The sequence below is a fragment of the Scardinius erythrophthalmus genome (assembly GCF_964197995.2).
Source record: "Scardinius erythrophthalmus genome assembly, chromosome: 6".
Lineage (NCBI taxonomy): Eukaryota > Metazoa > Chordata > Actinopteri > Cypriniformes > Leuciscidae > Scardinius > Scardinius erythrophthalmus.
In genome coordinates, this window is record NC_138226.1 from 25,216,727 (window position 1) to 25,235,164 (window position 18,438).

At 37.1% G+C, this 18,438-nt stretch overlaps 2 protein-coding genes across 12 annotated transcripts in view; both read right to left on the bottom strand.

The window, feature by feature from the left end:
• The window catches only part of igf2bp2a (insulin-like growth factor 2 mRNA binding protein 2a), a 67,380-nt gene extending 62,448 nt beyond the window's left edge, over positions 1-4,932 (bottom strand). The window contains exons 1-2 of one of the 2 annotated variants that reach the window (XM_081369382.1): positions 4,511-4,932; positions 3,400-3,460 (exon numbers count right to left, since the gene is read on the bottom strand). In XM_081369382.1, the coding sequence (XP_081225508.1) occupies positions 3,400-3,460; positions 4,511-4,685 (236 nt within the window). In that variant the 5' untranslated portion in view covers positions 4,686-4,932. Of the gene's footprint in view, positions 1-3,399; positions 3,461-4,074; positions 4,372-4,510 lie in introns of those variants that run through there. The other variant, XM_081369383.1, reaches the window with a different exon arrangement.
• Positions 4,933-6,403: 1,471 nt separating this feature from the next.
• tra2b (transformer 2 beta homolog) lies at positions 6,404-16,825 on the bottom strand. 10 transcript variants are annotated; one of them, XM_081367992.1, is made up of 10 exons: positions 16,450-16,513; positions 16,318-16,371; positions 15,289-15,548; positions 14,775-14,920; positions 8,351-8,519; positions 8,058-8,246; positions 7,571-7,686; positions 7,225-7,344; positions 6,912-6,988; positions 6,404-6,747 (listed from the first exon to the last, which is right to left on the bottom strand). In XM_081367992.1, the coding sequence occupies exons 5-10, from the start codon at positions 8,381-8,383 to the stop codon at positions 6,737-6,739; spliced, it is 546 nt and encodes a 181-aa protein (XP_081224118.1). In that variant the 5' UTR covers positions 8,384-8,519; positions 14,775-14,920; positions 15,289-15,548; positions 16,318-16,371; positions 16,450-16,513; the 3' UTR covers positions 6,404-6,736. The 10 variants fall into 10 exon arrangements, with proteins under 10 accessions (XP_081224118.1, XP_081224116.1, XP_081224114.1 ...); XM_081367990.1 differs by lacking the exon at positions 15,289-15,548 and having other exon boundaries at positions 7,234-7,344; positions 16,450-16,825; XM_081367988.1 differs by lacking the exon at positions 15,289-15,548 and having other exon boundaries at positions 16,450-16,713.
• Between the last annotated feature and the right edge of the window lie 1,613 nt (positions 16,826-18,438).

The following is an 18,438-nucleotide window of genomic DNA, read 5'->3' on the forward strand; positions in this document are numbered from 1 at the left end:
AAGAATAGGGGGTAACAAGTTTTAATTTAAACTGCCTTTCAAGCCAATAAAATCATGATCAACAGATTAAAAACACTTACAGAACAAATTATTTGATTGTAACAATTTCACTCAATTTAAAAACCATTAACAACTAAATTATATGCATTATTATTTTTAATTTAACCATGTTTTCTATTATCAATTTGTGTCTGTTAAATAACACACTAGAATTTAAATATGAATGTTTGTACTGCAAGATTTAAACTCATTTGGCTAAATAACAACCATTTTATCAGATCAAAAAAAAAAAGAATCATTCCTAACAAACTAGATAATTAAAACATCAGACTTGCCACCACACAAGCACAGCATCAAGATATGACAAATGAAAATAGGAAATATGTCTAAACCTTCCCTGGTGGTTGAAAAAACAGATTGTTTAATAAATTCACAAAAACAGACACTTCAATAACAAGAGTATGAATTAAAGATATATCTGGTTAATTACTGTTAGCTGACAACTAACTGCACAGCCATAAAACAAGCTATACATTTATAGTTAAACTGTGAGCACATTGATGTGAATCTACAGATCATTTTATAACATTATCAATGCACTGTAAAATATGTCATTTAAAACAGATTCAAATGACATACAAAATCAATATTTTAGTAGCCCTGGAGGAACTTTTTACAGCATTAAATGTTATCTGTTGCATAAGTGCAGCTCTGCTCTTCCCTATATATTCTCATGCTTCCACTCCCTTACTGCAAATACAGGACTCCACTCCAAAATAAAACATCACAGGAAAACAGGGAGAATCCTGAAAGCACTGCTTATTGCAAGCCACAAATTTAACAATCCAAAAGTAACATACATCAATGGAAAGCACAGCTGCTATTCCAAAAGATTTTGTAAACCAACAAAACCACTGCAATAGATCTTTCACAAAATACACAGGAAAAAAATTACTGGAACATTTCTGATCTAAATAGATATCCACAACCAATTCCCAAAAATATCATTTTAAATAATTCTATCTTACAAATTCTCATTCTGATTATTCAAGTTAGACCATTGTACAAACTGAGAAAATAAACTGATAATTCTCACAAATCTATTTTGTTAGATTGAATTATTAAAATGATATATAATGTTTAGAGAAAGCTGACTCAACATTCAGGTAAAAAGATTAAAGTTAAAATACTGGTCTGACTTGTTTTACAGCTTGATTTGTGAAAAAAATAAAAACGCAATGGGCCACTGAAACAGTAGTTAGTCACTTACAGATCAATATGGCAATATGGCAAAAACAATACTCACTTAAAATGTAATTTGTCTATCTATTTCACCATATGCTACGTGAAAACATTTTAACATTGCTGTACATGCTATATTAAATTGCACATACATGTAATATAATTTAATTAAAAAAACAGACATAATATAACTACTTCAAATATTTCACAAAGAATTCAACCCTGTAAAAAGCATGTTTACTTTTAATTATTTCTGTAAATTGTAAAGTCTGTTCAGCAAATGCAATATACCATAATAAACAAATCCAATTACAATATTCATTTATTTAGGCTAATGTAGACTCTTTGATTTAGTTTGATCATTTTAGTCTCTTCTAAGAGAAGCCAGTTTAGTAAACAAAAAAATAATTTAGTGTAGCCTAGATATCTTTTTTGTAAAATCTTCCAGAAAAAAAAAGCATCCCAATGTAAACCAATTGCCAAACAACAAAACTAGTTATTAAGCCAACAATTCTGTAAACAAGCACGTCAGGGTATGAAAAATCTGAATAATAATAATAATGTTTAGGTCTATGTAAAATATTGACTCGTAGGCTACTCCAAAATGCCACTTTCTTTAGGCCTAATGAAAAAGACACGAAAACTCACAAGTAGGCTATCATAAGGTATTTAACCAGAGTATGAATATAAAAATTATACATGTATATTAAAACAACATCTGTGTTGATAAGCACACATTTTTTAGTGAAATATTGATATCACACGTCTCATTATTACACTATCCGAGTTAATACAAATCACAATAGCAACAGCAAACGTATGTGCTGCTCCACTGAATAACTACGTCACGTGCGTAATGTATTTATTAGCATTACTCCATACGTACGAACTAAAATGAACACTGACGTAAATAATAACTGAAATACACTGGGCATGGGAGACTAATGAACCTAAAACGCACATGCGCCTTGTGTGTGAGGATTATATCCCGACATAAATATGTCCAGATATCGCTCAAATGTAACTTGAGCTGCTCCAGTTCGCTTCAGATTACGCCTCGGATTCTAGAAGCACTCTAGAACTGCGTGAAACGTTCCAGAACGAGCTTCACACACACACACACACACACACATACATACACACGTACGCTCGTGCATGCTGCTTTCAGTCATGTTAGGTTGAGTCTAGCAGCAGCATGGCCGACTCTTCCAAATCAAAGACTGTGCATCTTGACTGCGGACTTTATGCAACACACACACCCCGAATTTATATGCCTATGAAGCGCCAGATACCAGTATGATTGTGGTTTACGGAATAACTCACTCACACCTTTACAGCAATACTTATTTTTCGATTTCAACGTTGTGTTTGACGACTTGTCGGACGAGAAAACGCCACAACAAGCGTGCATTTGACGTAAACTTAGACTGTAGGCTACATGTAATTTTACTTAAGCCCTTAAATCTCAAGGTTGTGTGCTGTTCTAGGCATTTCTATGCCGCCCTCCCGTGGAGGAACACACGCGCAGGGCCTATAGGGGAAATCACGTGGGCCACGGAAGGGCCTAAACACGCGCCATGAGGTCATGCACAATGATCTTGCTATAGTACAATTCAAGCATCAGAAAAAAGGGCGTAATTCCTGATTTCAGTTATGTGTTGGTTATAACTTCATTGCCATGTTTGCATTCTCACCCTGGATCTATCGCACATAGCCTAAAACACGGTGTTTTTAAGCTTTTTGTGAGGGGGGAAATGATAGCAGTCTGTGCTAGATAATGCAAAGAAACACCTAATATCAATATTCCTTTTTTTATGCCTGACATACATTCAGAGAGGGCTTTACAGTTAAAGCACTTAAAGACCGCGTATATTGTTTGAGTCAAGTGTGATAGTCACAACTAGTGCTTAAAATGAAATGCAAAAAAATCACGTGCTCATTAACCCTGTCAAGAAATATATTAATTAAGATAAAATAAACAGCCAAGAAAAAAATAGTAGTAAATAGGTTACTTGAGGAGAAAATATAGCCTACAAAAAACATCTCAAATTAAATTTCAATTTCGCCATACACATCACAGCTTCACCACCAACTTTCAAATATAGCAGACTTCATGCTTTGCATTGCAAAAGAATATAAATAAAGTCAAATTATTACCTTAGTTTTTTAGGAACTGAGTAGTCGACCTCGATCACTTTCCCATGTAATTCAACTTTCCCTGCGAGCAAAAACAAAAGAAAGAACAATCACAATTACAATCCTCCAGTGCATTATCGACACAGCTGATATATTTCAGCTTTTTTATAATATTTGTAAAACAAACAACCGTGCGTGAAACGTAAATAGGCTACGTGAGATACAATCACACGTGCAAGTGCTTAAATGTACGTCGGCGACGTAAGTTAAGTGAGTTTTATCATGTCGACATGTAAGGTGTAATGTCTTAACCACATTTCCTATTATGCCTGATGATATTAATGCGAAATGCTTGATGAGCCGATACGATATAAAGAAGGGGCAGCCATGCTTTCCACTCCCACTAACCACATACAAGCAAAGAGGAGAGTTTGAAGAATGGGAGGTTTAAGGATAAGACTTTTCTGCCTAAATTTGTCCTGTTTCTTCAAGTATAGGCTTGGATGTGTACTTTTATGTTGCATTCACGAAGACTCGCGAGCGTGCAAAGAGAATATAGAGGTGTTGTGCATCTGTTAGTGGCCTGGCGCAGCACAAAAATTGGCATCTCACCTCCGTCCCCCCCAGCTACCTGTTTATTAGCACTTTCCTCCAGACCCCCATCACCCACCTTCAAGACACCTCGTAAAAACATACCTGGACACCATAGGAACACGCATGTGACGCCTTCTCCTCGCTCAGTTCGCTCGCTTCTTTTCAATAAAATCAAGACAAAAAATAACTGAAAAATAATTATGCCTACCACCCGAGCATCAGACCCATCCGATACATTCCTATGGGCCGATGGCTGAGAAATAGCCCGCGTTTAGTACCCCGGCTTGTCGAAACGAGCGTGCATTTTGAAGAATTATATCATAAATCCAACTTGTATCGCGTATTGGAAGCGCGCGCGCGTGTGATTGAGCTCGCGGGCGTTCATTCGCGCACTGGTCCGCTCGCGTGAAGAACTGGGAGCAGCGCGCGGCTGATGCGCGAGCGATAGTTTTTCTTTTCTCTTCCAAGAAAGTATTTTACGGTGTCAGTCCCAGATATATATACCCGTGACTTTCCGCGATGTGAAAAACGCACTTACCGGACAGAGTCTCGATGGCTTTAATCGCCCAGTTCTGGTCGGGGAAATCCACGAAGGCATAGCCGGATTTGAGCAGGACCTGGTCGGTCACGGGAAGCTTCCTCTCGCCGAAGAGCTGCTTCAGGTCCTCCACGGTCACCGAAGGACTCAGATTCCCCACATAGAGTTTGTTCATGGTCTATACGAAAATATTAACGTCCAAATATATCGGCGTGTGCGGGCGTGCAATGGATTGCTCGAAGTAAGGAAAACAAGGATTAAATAAAATAGAAAAAAAATAAAATAAATGTGCTGAAAATCAGCAGTCACCCCCCAGATGCAGCCGGACCCCCCTGCTACATATACACAACTATGTTCCTGCTCAAACTCTTTTACTGGGATTGAAAAAAAAAGTGTCGTTGCGACGTTACTCTGTTGGCAACAAGCGCCGCCTCTAAATAAAAGCGCTCTTAAATATCACAAAATTACTTTTGAGGTGTTTATTGACTTTCTAGTGTTCAAGTTGCCAGCATAAATCATTGGATAAGGCATAAAGATGAGACTCAATGAGCAACACAGGATGGTTTGGTCAATTTACATCCACTTACAGAAAGAGAATGTCTGTTCAAGTCAGTAAGTATAGTGACGAGTAATATACAGCCCTTAAGCTTGTGTTAATAAATGTATGTAGCCTATGTGTACTTCTCAGAGGCTGCTTTCGTTTACAGTCGTGATTGACAGCCTGATTGATTGACATCTTTAGGGTGTTGTGGATTGATGGGCGTTTTCCTGGGTCTCTTGAGAGAATAACTCGTTTGTTTTACATTGCTTTACACTTTTCGAGTTTGATTCTAAATTTCTACGATCTACGATTAATAATTAGGGCTGTAAAACCGTAAACACATACTCCAAAGAGAATAGCAGCTGGAAAATGGGAACGCCCACGTCAATGGAAAAGAAACAGGAATGTGAAGAAACCTTATGGAATTATGTTTTAGGAGGAGCATGTTCGTTATATATGAAAGCAATGCATTGATTCCACTTATGTAGATTTTGGTAAACGCCTATCAGAAATGATTCTAATATTTGAGCAAAATCTTTTCATCATGCCATACCCGTGTGTGTGTGTGTGTGTGTGTGTGTGTATATATATACATACACCCAAAGATAACCATTTAATATGCAATATCTAGATTTCATTCATTAAAAGTGTTTATTTTTTTGCTTTTTTTCTGTATGTCTATACATCAGTGATAGTGTTTCATACAACACTTATCAGATCTCCAAATCAGACCCTGCAACAATATAATTGTGTCCAAATGCAGCAGTGCCATATAGCAAGTGTCTTAGAGCAGCTTTATCTTTACTAATACTGTAGTATAATCCATAACCAAATTGACAACAGTTACTGAGTTTGTTGTGCTTAAAACACAGAGTATGTTAGCAACACTGATTCCAGATCTTCAGAAAGATGATTCAAATCCCTCTAACAGCCAGGTATGGTAAAGGAAGGGAATCCCAGATTGGTCATGCTAAATCCATAAGTACTCCAAACTAATTTTTTTTACACATGCTGGAGAAGTATTTCAGTTGATACTATTATTAACAATATATTCTCTGAGGTAACTAGACTTAAAATGGAACAGTGCTCTTTCAGGCACTGGTGTTCTAGCGTTCCTATTCAATAAACCTATTCATTTCTCAACAGTTTAAGGCAAACGCCTCAAGAGAATATTTGTATGCATTACATAAATATGCTGTCCATAACTCCGCAATGAAATCACCTCCCTTTTCTGATTCTGAACTCCAAGACAATGGCTTGTAGCTTTTCTCAAGAATTTAAATCCAATCCTTTAGGTATAAAATCATACATACTTCATGTTTTCAGTGATTCAAGCATAAACTCACACCAGGTGGGAGGTATAAAGCATTTTATTGCAAGACCACCGCTAATCTTAAAATGCATAAAAACAAGGAGGTGTGAGCCGGACACTATCATATTATAAAATAAACATAAATTCTGCATCAGATCAGAAATGAAAGAAAAAAACAACACTGCAAAAATATTCATCCAACTATTGAAACGTCCAGACCGGTCAAAGACACATGAAACCTTTAGGCAAGAAATCGAAGGGATTGAGTTTAAAGTACATCCAAACTCATGCCACCAGAAATAAACATCTACGTCATCAACAATGTCATTGTCATCATAGTCTTCAGGAAGGGTGAAAAGAGTTGAACTTCACTTCAGTAATGACCTGTAAAAACAAATATAAAGAATTTGTTTGCCTTCACATGCATCACAAATCATTAGAGCACTTACACTGCTTTGAGATTAAACACTCTCAAAACATAAAGCCAGGTAGACAATACAAAGGACTTTCATTCAGGTTTATTGTGGTTGGCTTTGTGCAGTACTTACGAGGAGAGTAGGAACGAGAGCGTGATCGTGACCTGTATGGTCCTCCTCGGCTGTAGTATGGAGAAGGGGATCTTCTCCTGTGAACAGAAAGCTGGGATTTAATGAAAACACCAGCATTTACAGCTCATAACAAAGAGGTGACATTCAAACTGTAGCATACTGAACCATTTATAGTAGCAGAACAAGTGACAATATCAGCCGGGTAAGCACAAATCTGAGCTACTGGGCCAGCAGAGAGGAAATCTCAGTGTTGTACCATGAAGAATGGTCGTTACAAACACATCACACAGATAGCTGAAATGTAGGGGATCACCTGTATGACCTGTTGTTGTTGTTGTTGTTGTAGTAGTCACGGTCATCGTAACGATCATATCCACGCTCGTAGCCTCGGTCATAGGAATCACGACGACGACTTACACTCGGGCCTCCGCCACTGCACAAATAAAAAAGTTATTTGGGCTCAACATTGATTAAATCTTCATGAGAGAGAGATCAATTGAGATTCACAACGATCAGTGTAATCTAGAACAGTAGTGCAAAACTCAGTTCCAGGGGAGTTTTGCACCCCTGATCTACAACATTCAGATGAATCATTTGACAAGAGTGAGATTAAATCAGACAGTAAGGAATCAGAATCACAGAACTGAAATCAGACTCACTATGTTGGTCTGCCCATATATATTCCAGGAGTAGGTGTGTGAGGCCTCTTTGTAATCGAGTAGTCGACTCGAATTCTGCGGCCGTCTAGTTCCATACCATTTGCACGCTCTTTAGCCTAGAACCAAAACAGACCAGAATAACCCATACTGAGCATTCAATATTCCTTCTGCTTAAGGCCATTAATCCCAGGTGTCTGTATTGCTGGCCATAAAATAGCTGGAGCAAACAGTACATTCTGTACAGTACTTCAATCAAATAAACTGCATAATGCAACTACTGACAAACCACAGTAATGTCAAATATGCAGCATACTAGAATCAATACACAGGAAATTACAAATAACTTAACCTTCGCTATCAAACAATTTGGAAAAACCTGCATAAAATTGTCAATTTGCAATTTCAGTAAAGGTGGCATTTCTTGTATAAACAAAACAGCCTTTCACTTTAATTAAATCCATACAATCCATTCAACTGGAGAATTCACCTCTTTTGAATCTTCTCTGTTCTCAAAGTAGACGAAAGCAAACCCCCTGGAGCGCCGAGACTGCTGGTCATACACGATGGAGACATCACTCAGAGGGCCATACTTGGAGAAGACCTCCCTCAGGTCTCGCTCTGTGGTGTACAGGCTCAGCCCAAACACTCCCAGGCAGCAGTTTGGGTCTGGGTTAGCCTAAAGGTAAATAAAACAATACAGATTAGAAGACAGCAGTACAAAAAAACTCATGCAAAAATTTTGAAGAAATTGGCACGTATGGAACTGACTCTTTGTCTCACCCGGTCACCAACATGTCGCCTACGGTTGGACATGGGAGAGTGACTGTGACTACTGCGGCGGCGTTGGTATTCGCTGCTGTATGAACGGCTGCGTGAACGTCTACGGCGAGAATGGGAGCGTGAACGGGAACGACTGTAATGTCTGCGAGAGCTCCGATGGGAACGAGACCTGTGTAAGGATGGAGTTGAGTGAAAAAGAGCAACAGACATGCAATCTATCAAGTTACCAACTGATAAGTCCTGTCTTAAACTCCTTAGACAGACCAGAACCTCCAGCTTCAATTTCATTATATATCAAGTTGCTACCAACACGTCAAATGATCAACTGCAGAGTGCATGAAATCAGTCCAGGGTGAGAGAATTATTTTTTTTTTTATCTGGCCCAAATATCATTTCAACTTGTAACTGGAAAGCAGCAGGCGTGACAGTGTACTGTGAATTCCAGTTGCAGATGAGTCACACAGCCATTTCAACAATTTTAAATGACATGCAATTTTGGAAACAATACTGCATCCTCATCACAAAAAACTTTGGCACACAAATCCATTAACATTAATGTAAAATAAATAATTGCTTTTATGAATTATTTTTAACCCTCTGGTGCTCCTCATTCACGAGTCACACTCGTAATCCTTCCAGTCAAAAGTGGCCATTTTTCAGTAAAATAATATAATATAATATATATTTTTGTTCAATAATGTTTTTTTATTTAATATTTTGATGGAATTGTATGGAATCAAGCATGGATGGGCATTTTTGTACATTTTTGTACATTTTTCATTTGCGAGCACTGATTGGTCTAAAAAAAACGAGTACTCGCGAGTCGTGGGCGGGGTATAATATTTTAATTAAATCACTGTTATGAAAATTAATGTTGACATAAGAATATGACTAACATTATGTCTATCAAAATATGAAAATAAAATATGACTAGAAAAATAACACTGCTACATTATCAATAATGCATCTGTTTTCGAAAAAGAAACATCTAAAAGAAATAGTTGCATGCAATGAAGCTGAAGAGTGATAGAACACCCATTCTATGACATATCCTATGAGATTAATCCGATATCCTTACAAACACAAAGAGCGCAACATTACAACTAGTATCAGCAAAAAAGGATAAAATGCAAGTTAACTTAAATTTTAAAAGTTACATGCTACTAGCCAGAATCTGTTACTCCTGTTGTGGATGTGCTCTTCCAATGAAACGCGCTGAAACACGGGCATCTATAGCCAGCAGCCATGTCACCCTGTAGCCCAAGACTGGTTGCCCACTGAAGCTAAGCAGGGCTGAGCCTGGTTAGTATATGGATGGGAGACCTCCTGGGAAAACCAGGTTGCTTCTGGAAGAGGTGTTAGAGAGGGGGGCGCTCACCCTGTGGTCTGTGTGGGTCCTAACGCCCCAGTGTAGTGACGGGGACACTATACTGTCAAAGAGCACCGTCCTTCGGATGAGACGTTAAACTGAGGTCCTGACTCTCTGTGGTTATTAAAAATCCCAGGAAGTCTTTCGAAAGAGTAGGAGTGTAACCCCAGCATCCTGGCCAAATTTTCCCCTTGGCCTCTGTCCATCATGGCCTCCTAATCATCCCTATATACTCATTGGCTTCATCACTCTGTCTCCTCTCCACCTATCGCTGGTGTGTGGTGGGCGTTCTGGCGCAATATGGCTGCCGTCGCATCATCCAGGTGGATGCTGCACATTGGTGGTGGTTGAGATATATATATATATATATATATATATATATATATATATTAGGGCTGTCAAAGTTCAGTGTTTCCCCTACAATGTATTAAGCAGCGGCGCAGCGCCGCCGCTGGATTTTCAGCGCCGCTGCAAAATCTTCACATGATCAATAATATCACGACATTCACTTACACACGTTGCCATAAAAGGGGCCGTTCACATTCACGTTCACATGCAGATATTTCAAATGTGGACGCGCGGCAAGCGCGCTCATAATAGAAGCGACGCGGCGCGCACGTTTTCAGCATGGACAGATCAAAAGGTTTTCAGGCGCGGCTCTGTTCATGGTTGGCATAGCAACGACAGACGCCACGGGAGAGCGAGCAAGCGCTTGTGCAAAGGAGAAAGCGGTACGAACTTTTCTCCGTTGAAGTCTATGGGGTCGCTGTGTCCATTTTTTTACTGTCTATGGAAAATATGCCGTCCCGCCCCTCCGTGTTCGGCGATAAGGTTTCATTCTCGCGCAGCTTGTTTTAGTTACTTCACGTGCGAGTCTTTTCCGCTCCGTGTTTGCGCCGCGCTCTCGGTTCCGTGTGTGTGTGTGTGTGTGTGTGTCGGCGCACTGCGCTCTCTGCTCAATGTTCCACTCCGTGTTTGCGATGCGCGTTCTGCTCTGTGGTTAACGGCCCAAACGCTCCAATCATGTACCGATCATGCACTGGAAAAGCAAAGTATGCTCAAATAACGTGAAATTTCTCAGTAGTAGACTTCTGTTTGCTGAGCTGGTATAGCCATGCATGGTAAAATTACCTGCTCTGATCACATACTCTGGTAATAAGAGCTTTGTATGACTATACTTTATTTTGATAATTAGTCAAAAAATAAATATGTTAAATCTGAGTATGTTGCATAGAACTGAATGAAGAATAATATATTGATGTTTTATATTTTAATATAGGGCTATTTTCTGTCCAATTTGTGTGGACATTTTTCTTTTTTCCCCCTTTTTTGTGTGTTTGACTTAATTAGTGATTCTACATTTAAATATTGATGATTACAAGTTTGGAGGAAATGCAATTAATTGCGATTAATCACAGCAAATTGTGCGATTAATTCATTATTTTTTTAATCGATTCCCAGCCGTAATATATATATATGTATATACAGTGCTATGCATAAATTTAGACACCCATGCTAAAGTTGACTAAAAAGAGGAATAAAAAAATCTTCTTTTGGAAATTGAACTTAATGCCTTAATTTAAAAAATGAGGAAAAATCCAACCTTTAAGGACACCAATTTTCTTTGTGAATGAATATTGTATCGTAAATAAATGTTCTTCCTTAAAATACAGGGTGCATAAGTTTGGACACCCCTATGTTAAATTCCCATAGAGGCAGGCAGATTTTTTATTTTTAAAGGCCAGTTACTTCATGGATCCAGGATACTATGCATCCTGATAAAGTTCCCTTGGCCTTCGGAATTGAAATAGCCCCACATCATCACATAGCCTTCACCATACCTAGAGATTGGCATGGTTTTATTTCAGTTAGCCTAATAGCTGGTTTGATTTGCATTGAGAGATGATCTTATGGAAAGTACCCCATGCCAAACTCTAGGTATGGTGAAGGCTATGTGATGATGTGGGGCTATTTTAATCTGCCTGCCTCTATGGGAATTTAACATAGGGGTGTACATACTTATGCACCCTGTATTTTAAAGAAGAACATTTATTTATTTACGATACATTATTCATTCACAAAGAAAATTGGTGTCCTTAAAGGTTGGATTTTTCCTAATTTTTTAAATTAAGGCATTAAGTTAAATTTCCAAAAGATTTTTTATTCCTCTTTTTAGTCAACTTTAGCATGGGTGTCTAAACTTATGCATAGCACTGTATATATATATTACGGCTGGGAATCGATTAAAAAAATAATGAATTAATCGCACATATACATATATATATATATATATATATAATTTAAATTTTTTACATAGTGCCCCTTTCTTACATTTGAGCCTCAAAATGTATGTCTCAAAATGTCCATTTCTATCCACAAAACTTGCCAGAAGTCATGGTTTAAGGGGTTATTAAAAAAAAAAATCTTAAACGTAACAGCACCGCTGCTGGAAAAATTTATAGGGGAAACACTGAAGTTAGCACGTTAATAACGCGTTAACGCAAAATCATATTAACGGCACTAATTTTTTTAACGCGCGATAAACGCAGCACGTATTTTCTGTTGGACCCGTGGCCCAACCCCTAGTTGGAGAAATGGAGATACACAGTGTTGCCAACTTAGCGACACTGCAGACCCCTTTAGCGATTTTTTTCCCTTCAAAAAAGCGCCCAAACCTTATTTAGTTTCTGACAGAAACAGAAACAGTAAAATATACCAATGAAAACAGTTTTGAGAATTTAGCTTCATCAAAATGGGCATAGAGAGAGACAAACTAATGTAATAATAAATAATAAATGTACATTTAGCATTTTCAGAGGAGCTGCCCCTGTCATGCAAAAATCTAAACATGTTTGTGTTAGTGAATTGCTCAGTGCAAATAAAGAAGTAATGGGAACCTGGTATTTCTTAGTTCTTTCTATGTGTCTTATAGACATGAACAAGTTCTTTGAAAAACATCTATGACTTTTGAAACATGTATCGTCTTCATGCTCTATGTTGACTACGGTTTCAATAATAAACATACATTTGCATAAAGCATCCATATTTATCCATGTTGATTAGAGTATTACAAACTTGAAAAGTATTAATTTAAGGTACATTTAGAACAAATAAAAAAATTGCGATTAATCGCGAGTTAACTCATGACAATCATGCGATTAATCGCGATTACATTTTTTTATCGATTGACAGCCCTAATATATATATATATATAAAATACATATATTTTCACAGTGATCATCCTTTTCATGACTGATATTCGCTGTACAATCCAAGTACTCGTGCACATCCCTAATACCAAGTAGGGCTGCACGATATTGGAAAAAAATTACATTGCGATATTTTTTTTGGCAACGATATATATCGCGATATTGCGAGCCATCAATCCAGGCTAAAGTCAATAATTACCATTCCATGTTATTAATAATTTCACTATAAGCAAGCTTCATTACAAGTAACAAAAAGGCCACTTAATATTTTATTCCAGAGACATATTTCTCTCAGAATTCGGTGAACGTTCTACACAGGACCTAACGTTCTTGGACCCGAAAAATTGTTTTCTGTGCTGATTCAGTGACGCGTTCATAAACGGCACCTAGAACCAGCAAAGGTAATGATTAATAATATGTAAAATATTACAATGAGACATTTTAATTGTTTATTAATAAACAAGTGTTTTCTCTTGACAATACTGACTCGCGATCTTCGCAGCAGTGATCGGGAGAAATGCACTTTTCATACAGATTTTTTTTTTTTAATGGTTCTGTTTAAAAGTAGAGATTTCTGTACATAATAGTTATATTTCTATTTTTTTTTTACTACTATTATTATTATTTTTAGGTGTGTGAGGCGAGTAGGCTACCTTTTATGCTTAGTTTCGGTTCATGGATGATAGCTTAATCTCCAGTTCAGGCACTGGCTGCTTTATTTAATTTTTATTTATTAGGCTAAATCCAGGAAATTGTATAATGAAATACTGATTAAAATTAAGATACAATTAATACAAAACGAAATTCGTTTTAAAGAAAGGCTTTGTGATTTCTGTTTGAGGTCTCTGTTAAAGTTTTAAAGCAGTCTTTTAGTGCGGTTTTCATAATGGTCGCGTCCGTAATGTCACGTAACATTGTTTTTTCCTCATAAATGCGAACACAAAAAATAAACGACTTTTTTTAAAAAAAGACAACCATCCACAACTTTATAATACTTCAGCAAAGTAGCCTACCTCTTTTTGGTCAACATCCTCCTTTTTGTAGACGAAATAGGCTAGTAGTCCTAAATAGCTGATTTTGACTTTTTTTGCGGCGGATCCTCTTCGTCGCGCATTTTTAGCTATAGGATTGCCAGTGAATGTTGGCTGTGAGCGGTGAGCGCGGCACAGCGAACCAATCACTGTGCAGGCACACGGAACTCGTATGTCACCCCAGCAAAAAGCCATACAACAAACTCTTGTTTACTGTGTGCTACCCTTCTCTTACACTATGGTACTAACGTTACCCTTCACATCGCATGTTCCGGCGATGTGACTATCGCTCATTCGCACATCGCGATGTCGATGTTAAAACAGAATATCGTTCAGCCCTAATACCAAGTAATATTTATAAAATTGTGGAAACAAATGGATCATAATTATTGTAACATTTATTGATCATCTGCATTTTAGTTGTTTTTTTTTTTCACAATTTCTATGTTAGCCATTTTTGACTGCGAGGAGTAAAAGTGACTTTAAAGGGGGGATTCACTGAAAAAATGTTCATTCTAAAGTAAAAACTAAAATAAATCTAATGTAAGTAATAGAAAAGATTCTGTCAAAAGTGACTGAAGCGCAGCAGAGGGCTAATAATTAATTCCATAATTTTTATATACAGTACTAACCCTTTTTTATGTTATTATGATTATGGCATTTTTCCTTCATTCATGTGAAGTACTTGTAACTTATGTTAATGCTTTTTTTATTGTAAAACACTGCTTTCCTTGTATGATAGATTCAAATAAAGTTTGCTCTCTCTTGACCTACCAATAGAAAGCAGAATACCTCAAAAGACAAGAAATACTCACCGAGTCTTGGACCTGGAGCGAGAACGAGACTTGGAGCGAGTGTGGTGGGACCCCTCTTTTGACTGAGCAGGTGAGCGATCCGGTGAGTGACTGGCCGACTTAGCAGATCCTCTAGGACTTGCGCTCCTAGAGGCCGAACGGGACTCCTAAACCAACCACATCCAAATCACGTTAAGAGCCAGAGAACATGGTCATACTAAGAATGTTAAACTAATAATTGTGTGTGTATATATATATATATATATATATATATAGAAATGAGTTTGAGACCAATCTAGACTAGGATAATATGCAGCGATGATGGCCTTTTCACCGCAAGCATATGAACTAGTGTAAAAGCAATTTACTTTAATACACTTACAATATAAGAATTTGTATAAGAGTTTGACATGTAATGCATCAAATTATGTATGAAAATAACTAGTTGTAAATCTCTCATGCTACAGGACAATAGTTATTACTGCAATACAAAATGAACAGAATATTTATGCATGCACGCATGGGACAAACATACTAAGAGTTACTTAGCGCTGCGATCTTATCCCAGATAACTTCTGATCTTAACTTCATTACACATCTTTTCTTCTTTCTTCAGTTTCAATTTCATTTCTGACTTCATTCCTCTTCCCCCATTTCTCTCACTGCCCATAAATGCTATATGGGAACTTCTTTTGCTCCGCAATATTAGCATGCACTGAAAATTCAGCTTCAAATTATTCGCATTAACAACTTGACATTTGACTTCGTCCAGATTTCTCTTCTTCCAACCTTAACCTTAACAAAAAAGAAAAGGATGAAGAATGTGTAAACACTGGACATTACAACCAAGAATCCTATTGATATATTAGTGTGGGAAAAACATTATAGATGAACCAACAGAAATGTAAAGTGAGCTTTAATTTCCATTATGACAAACAATTTGATTCTTTCAGATGCATCCTGAGCCTTGTTCATGCAAAAACAAATGTACATATTTGCATTTCTTGTAATATTACAAGAACATTTACAATTACGATATACATTTCAAGCCTACTGTAAATTAAAATGCACGTGATTTTGAATCTAACTTGCATTCTTTTTTGCTTTAAGGCTCAGGATGACCTTCTATCATGTATTAGCATAAAAATATTACTCATACAAGTTATATCTGTTTAATTAAACATGCAATGACAAAACAACATTTAGTAAGGACTGTAAAACATTTGGCTTACTAGAGAAAAGCGAGCACTGAAAAGCAGATAAATGCATTTCTAGTATGAAAGCACGTTGTCTGTCTGCTAGCACTGAAGGTGGCTAACGTTAACTGGATACTTGGATTTCGGTACAAATCCATGTTACGTGTAGCTACGCCATTTTACAGAGTTATTTTTAGAAATGTTAATGAGTAAATGCGATCGAATCATTGCATTTGTACATAATCGGCTTTAAAATAAAATAAAAAAATGAATGAAGCCTGGCTGGCTGGCTAACATACAATATGGAGGCCATTTCTAGAAGAAACATGGCGCGTGCAAAAAGAGAAAACGGTAAAAACACTACATACCCGCTTCACGAATTCCTTCTCGGCGTCACTCATTGTTGTTTAATATATATTACGCTGCAATTGTAACACTATGTGAGAAATTGCAGATAACACAATACAAATGGAGCGCCCAAACACACACAAAAATCGGACCTCTGTTAACGAACGCCTGTCTCGGTCGTAGAGGCTTTATTTAGAAACTAGCGTTTCCACTCCCAACCAACATCCGCAAGAGGGCGTCAAAAATACTACTCACAGATAAATGCTTTTTGGCAAAGCATGTACACTATTTCTACATATAGTAGACGTGCACAAACAAACGTTTATAAATTAATCTTGATTACATAGCAATTTAGTGCGAAGGTTAACCAAAACACGGAGTGGCTGTTTTTCTTATAGAAAGATTCTTTACTACTCAGTAAGCAAAGAGCTGATTGGTTGATAAATAGTGTCTGTTATCTTGTGCAAGACAACAATTGGACGGCGCTGATAGTGATTCTTCCCAAGTTCACTACACTCGAATATGAATGGGAGATACCGCCGCATAGCAGAGTTTAAATCGTATTTCCGCGATTTTCTATACTTGACTTTGTTTTGAGATGAGATACCCTGAACAATTAAACACTTACTTTTATATTGTATTTAAATGCCAGTTTTGTGGCATTTGTATTGTTTTGTTTGAAGCCAACAGAGCTACATTTGACAAGTAGAAGTGCGCGTATAGATAATACAAATAATGCCTTGTAATTTGATTTCCACCGGATAATAGGGATGATGAGAATAATTTCTTCTCTGCAACCCTAACCTTCTAACCCTGCCCGAAGAACGCAATACACAAAATGTATTTAGCATACACATATTATGGAAACTGTACTGATTATAAAACCACAGATTAAGAAACCCCTACTGAGCAAAAAAAAAAAAAAAAAAAGAAAAGAAAGAAAGAAAGAAAAGCAGTTAATCTCAAAAGTGACCCAATTTACCTGAATTCACTGTTTTTCACCCAGTCCAGTTTTTGTCATACCGCAGAAGTTCCAGTAGATGGCGCCTATGAGATACAAAATTGCATTTTTCAAAGCGGTGCTCACTGCAGAGCCAAATGACGTCCAGCTCCCTTCTCTGGACGTCATGGGTGGAGCTTTACATTGTCCAGCAGGGTAAGGTTAGGGTTAGCTCCACCCATTACGCCCAGAATACATTCAGAGAGGGGGAGCTGCATGTCATGCTCCACCCATTACCTCTGCAGTGAGAGGCCTCTCCATTTTTGTGTAATTCATTGTGACATAGGTCATTTATGTCATCCCCTTAACATTATTGTAGATTTAAACATCTTCTAAAGACTTTCCACTCAGAAATATCGAATAACACAATAAATAAACACATGTGGTCAATAAACTATACCAACAACACATCAATGTATTGTAGCACAAGACAAATTATTTTGATTTGACAATCATTTCCCCTTCAGCCTTTGCTTCCAAGACAAGATGAATATGGCCTGCAGTTCATTACAAACTCAAAAGGCGAAAAACGTACTACAATTAAAATAAAAAATGTTTAATTCAACCAAAATGATGCTGTGCTGGAACATCAGTAAATGACTAATAATCATAGTCACTAATATATCAATATAATAGCTTAAATGGCACAGCTGGTTTATAATTATGACAGAGAATCAAAACAAAACAGATAACACATTGTTCATAAGATGACCAACAACACAATTAAGTTCTAAAATAAGTTATAGTTGTAATAGAAAAAGAAAATAGTCCGTGTATTTTTCATTATTATTTATCTATTATAAATATTATGAAGATTTTATTTATTAATTGCATATACTTGAACATACTTCACTTTTTTATGTAAAGGCCTTCTAATAAAACAGTGTAAATCAGTAGCTTACAAACAGTACAGTACAGTTAGATAGTGTCTTTGATGGCAGATAAAAGCTATTTTTCCAGTCGTTCATAAATTGTGGTAGTAGAATAGTTAGCTGCCTTCATGTGCAGAGTAATGATGCATAACCAAAGGACATAATGACATTTTAATCAACAAAGCATGTTGATGAAGTGTGTGCAAGTAAGTGCAGGTTTGTGTCTTCAGAAATATGTTATTTTGCATGTTGGGAACATCTTGTAGTGC

Coding starts and splice junctions, on each gene's coding strand:
- tra2b (XM_081367985.1), bottom strand. CDS start 16,350: ATGAGTGACGCCGAGAAGGAATTCGTGAAGCGG. Junction 8,520..14,774: donor CGCTCCAGGTCCAAGACTCG/GTGAGTATTTCT, acceptor ATCCTTACACAG/GTCTCGTTCCCATCGGAGCT. Junction 6,989..7,224: donor AACAACAACAGGTCATACAG/GTGATCCCCTAC, acceptor TTCTGTTCACAG/GAGAAGATCCCCTTCTCCAT.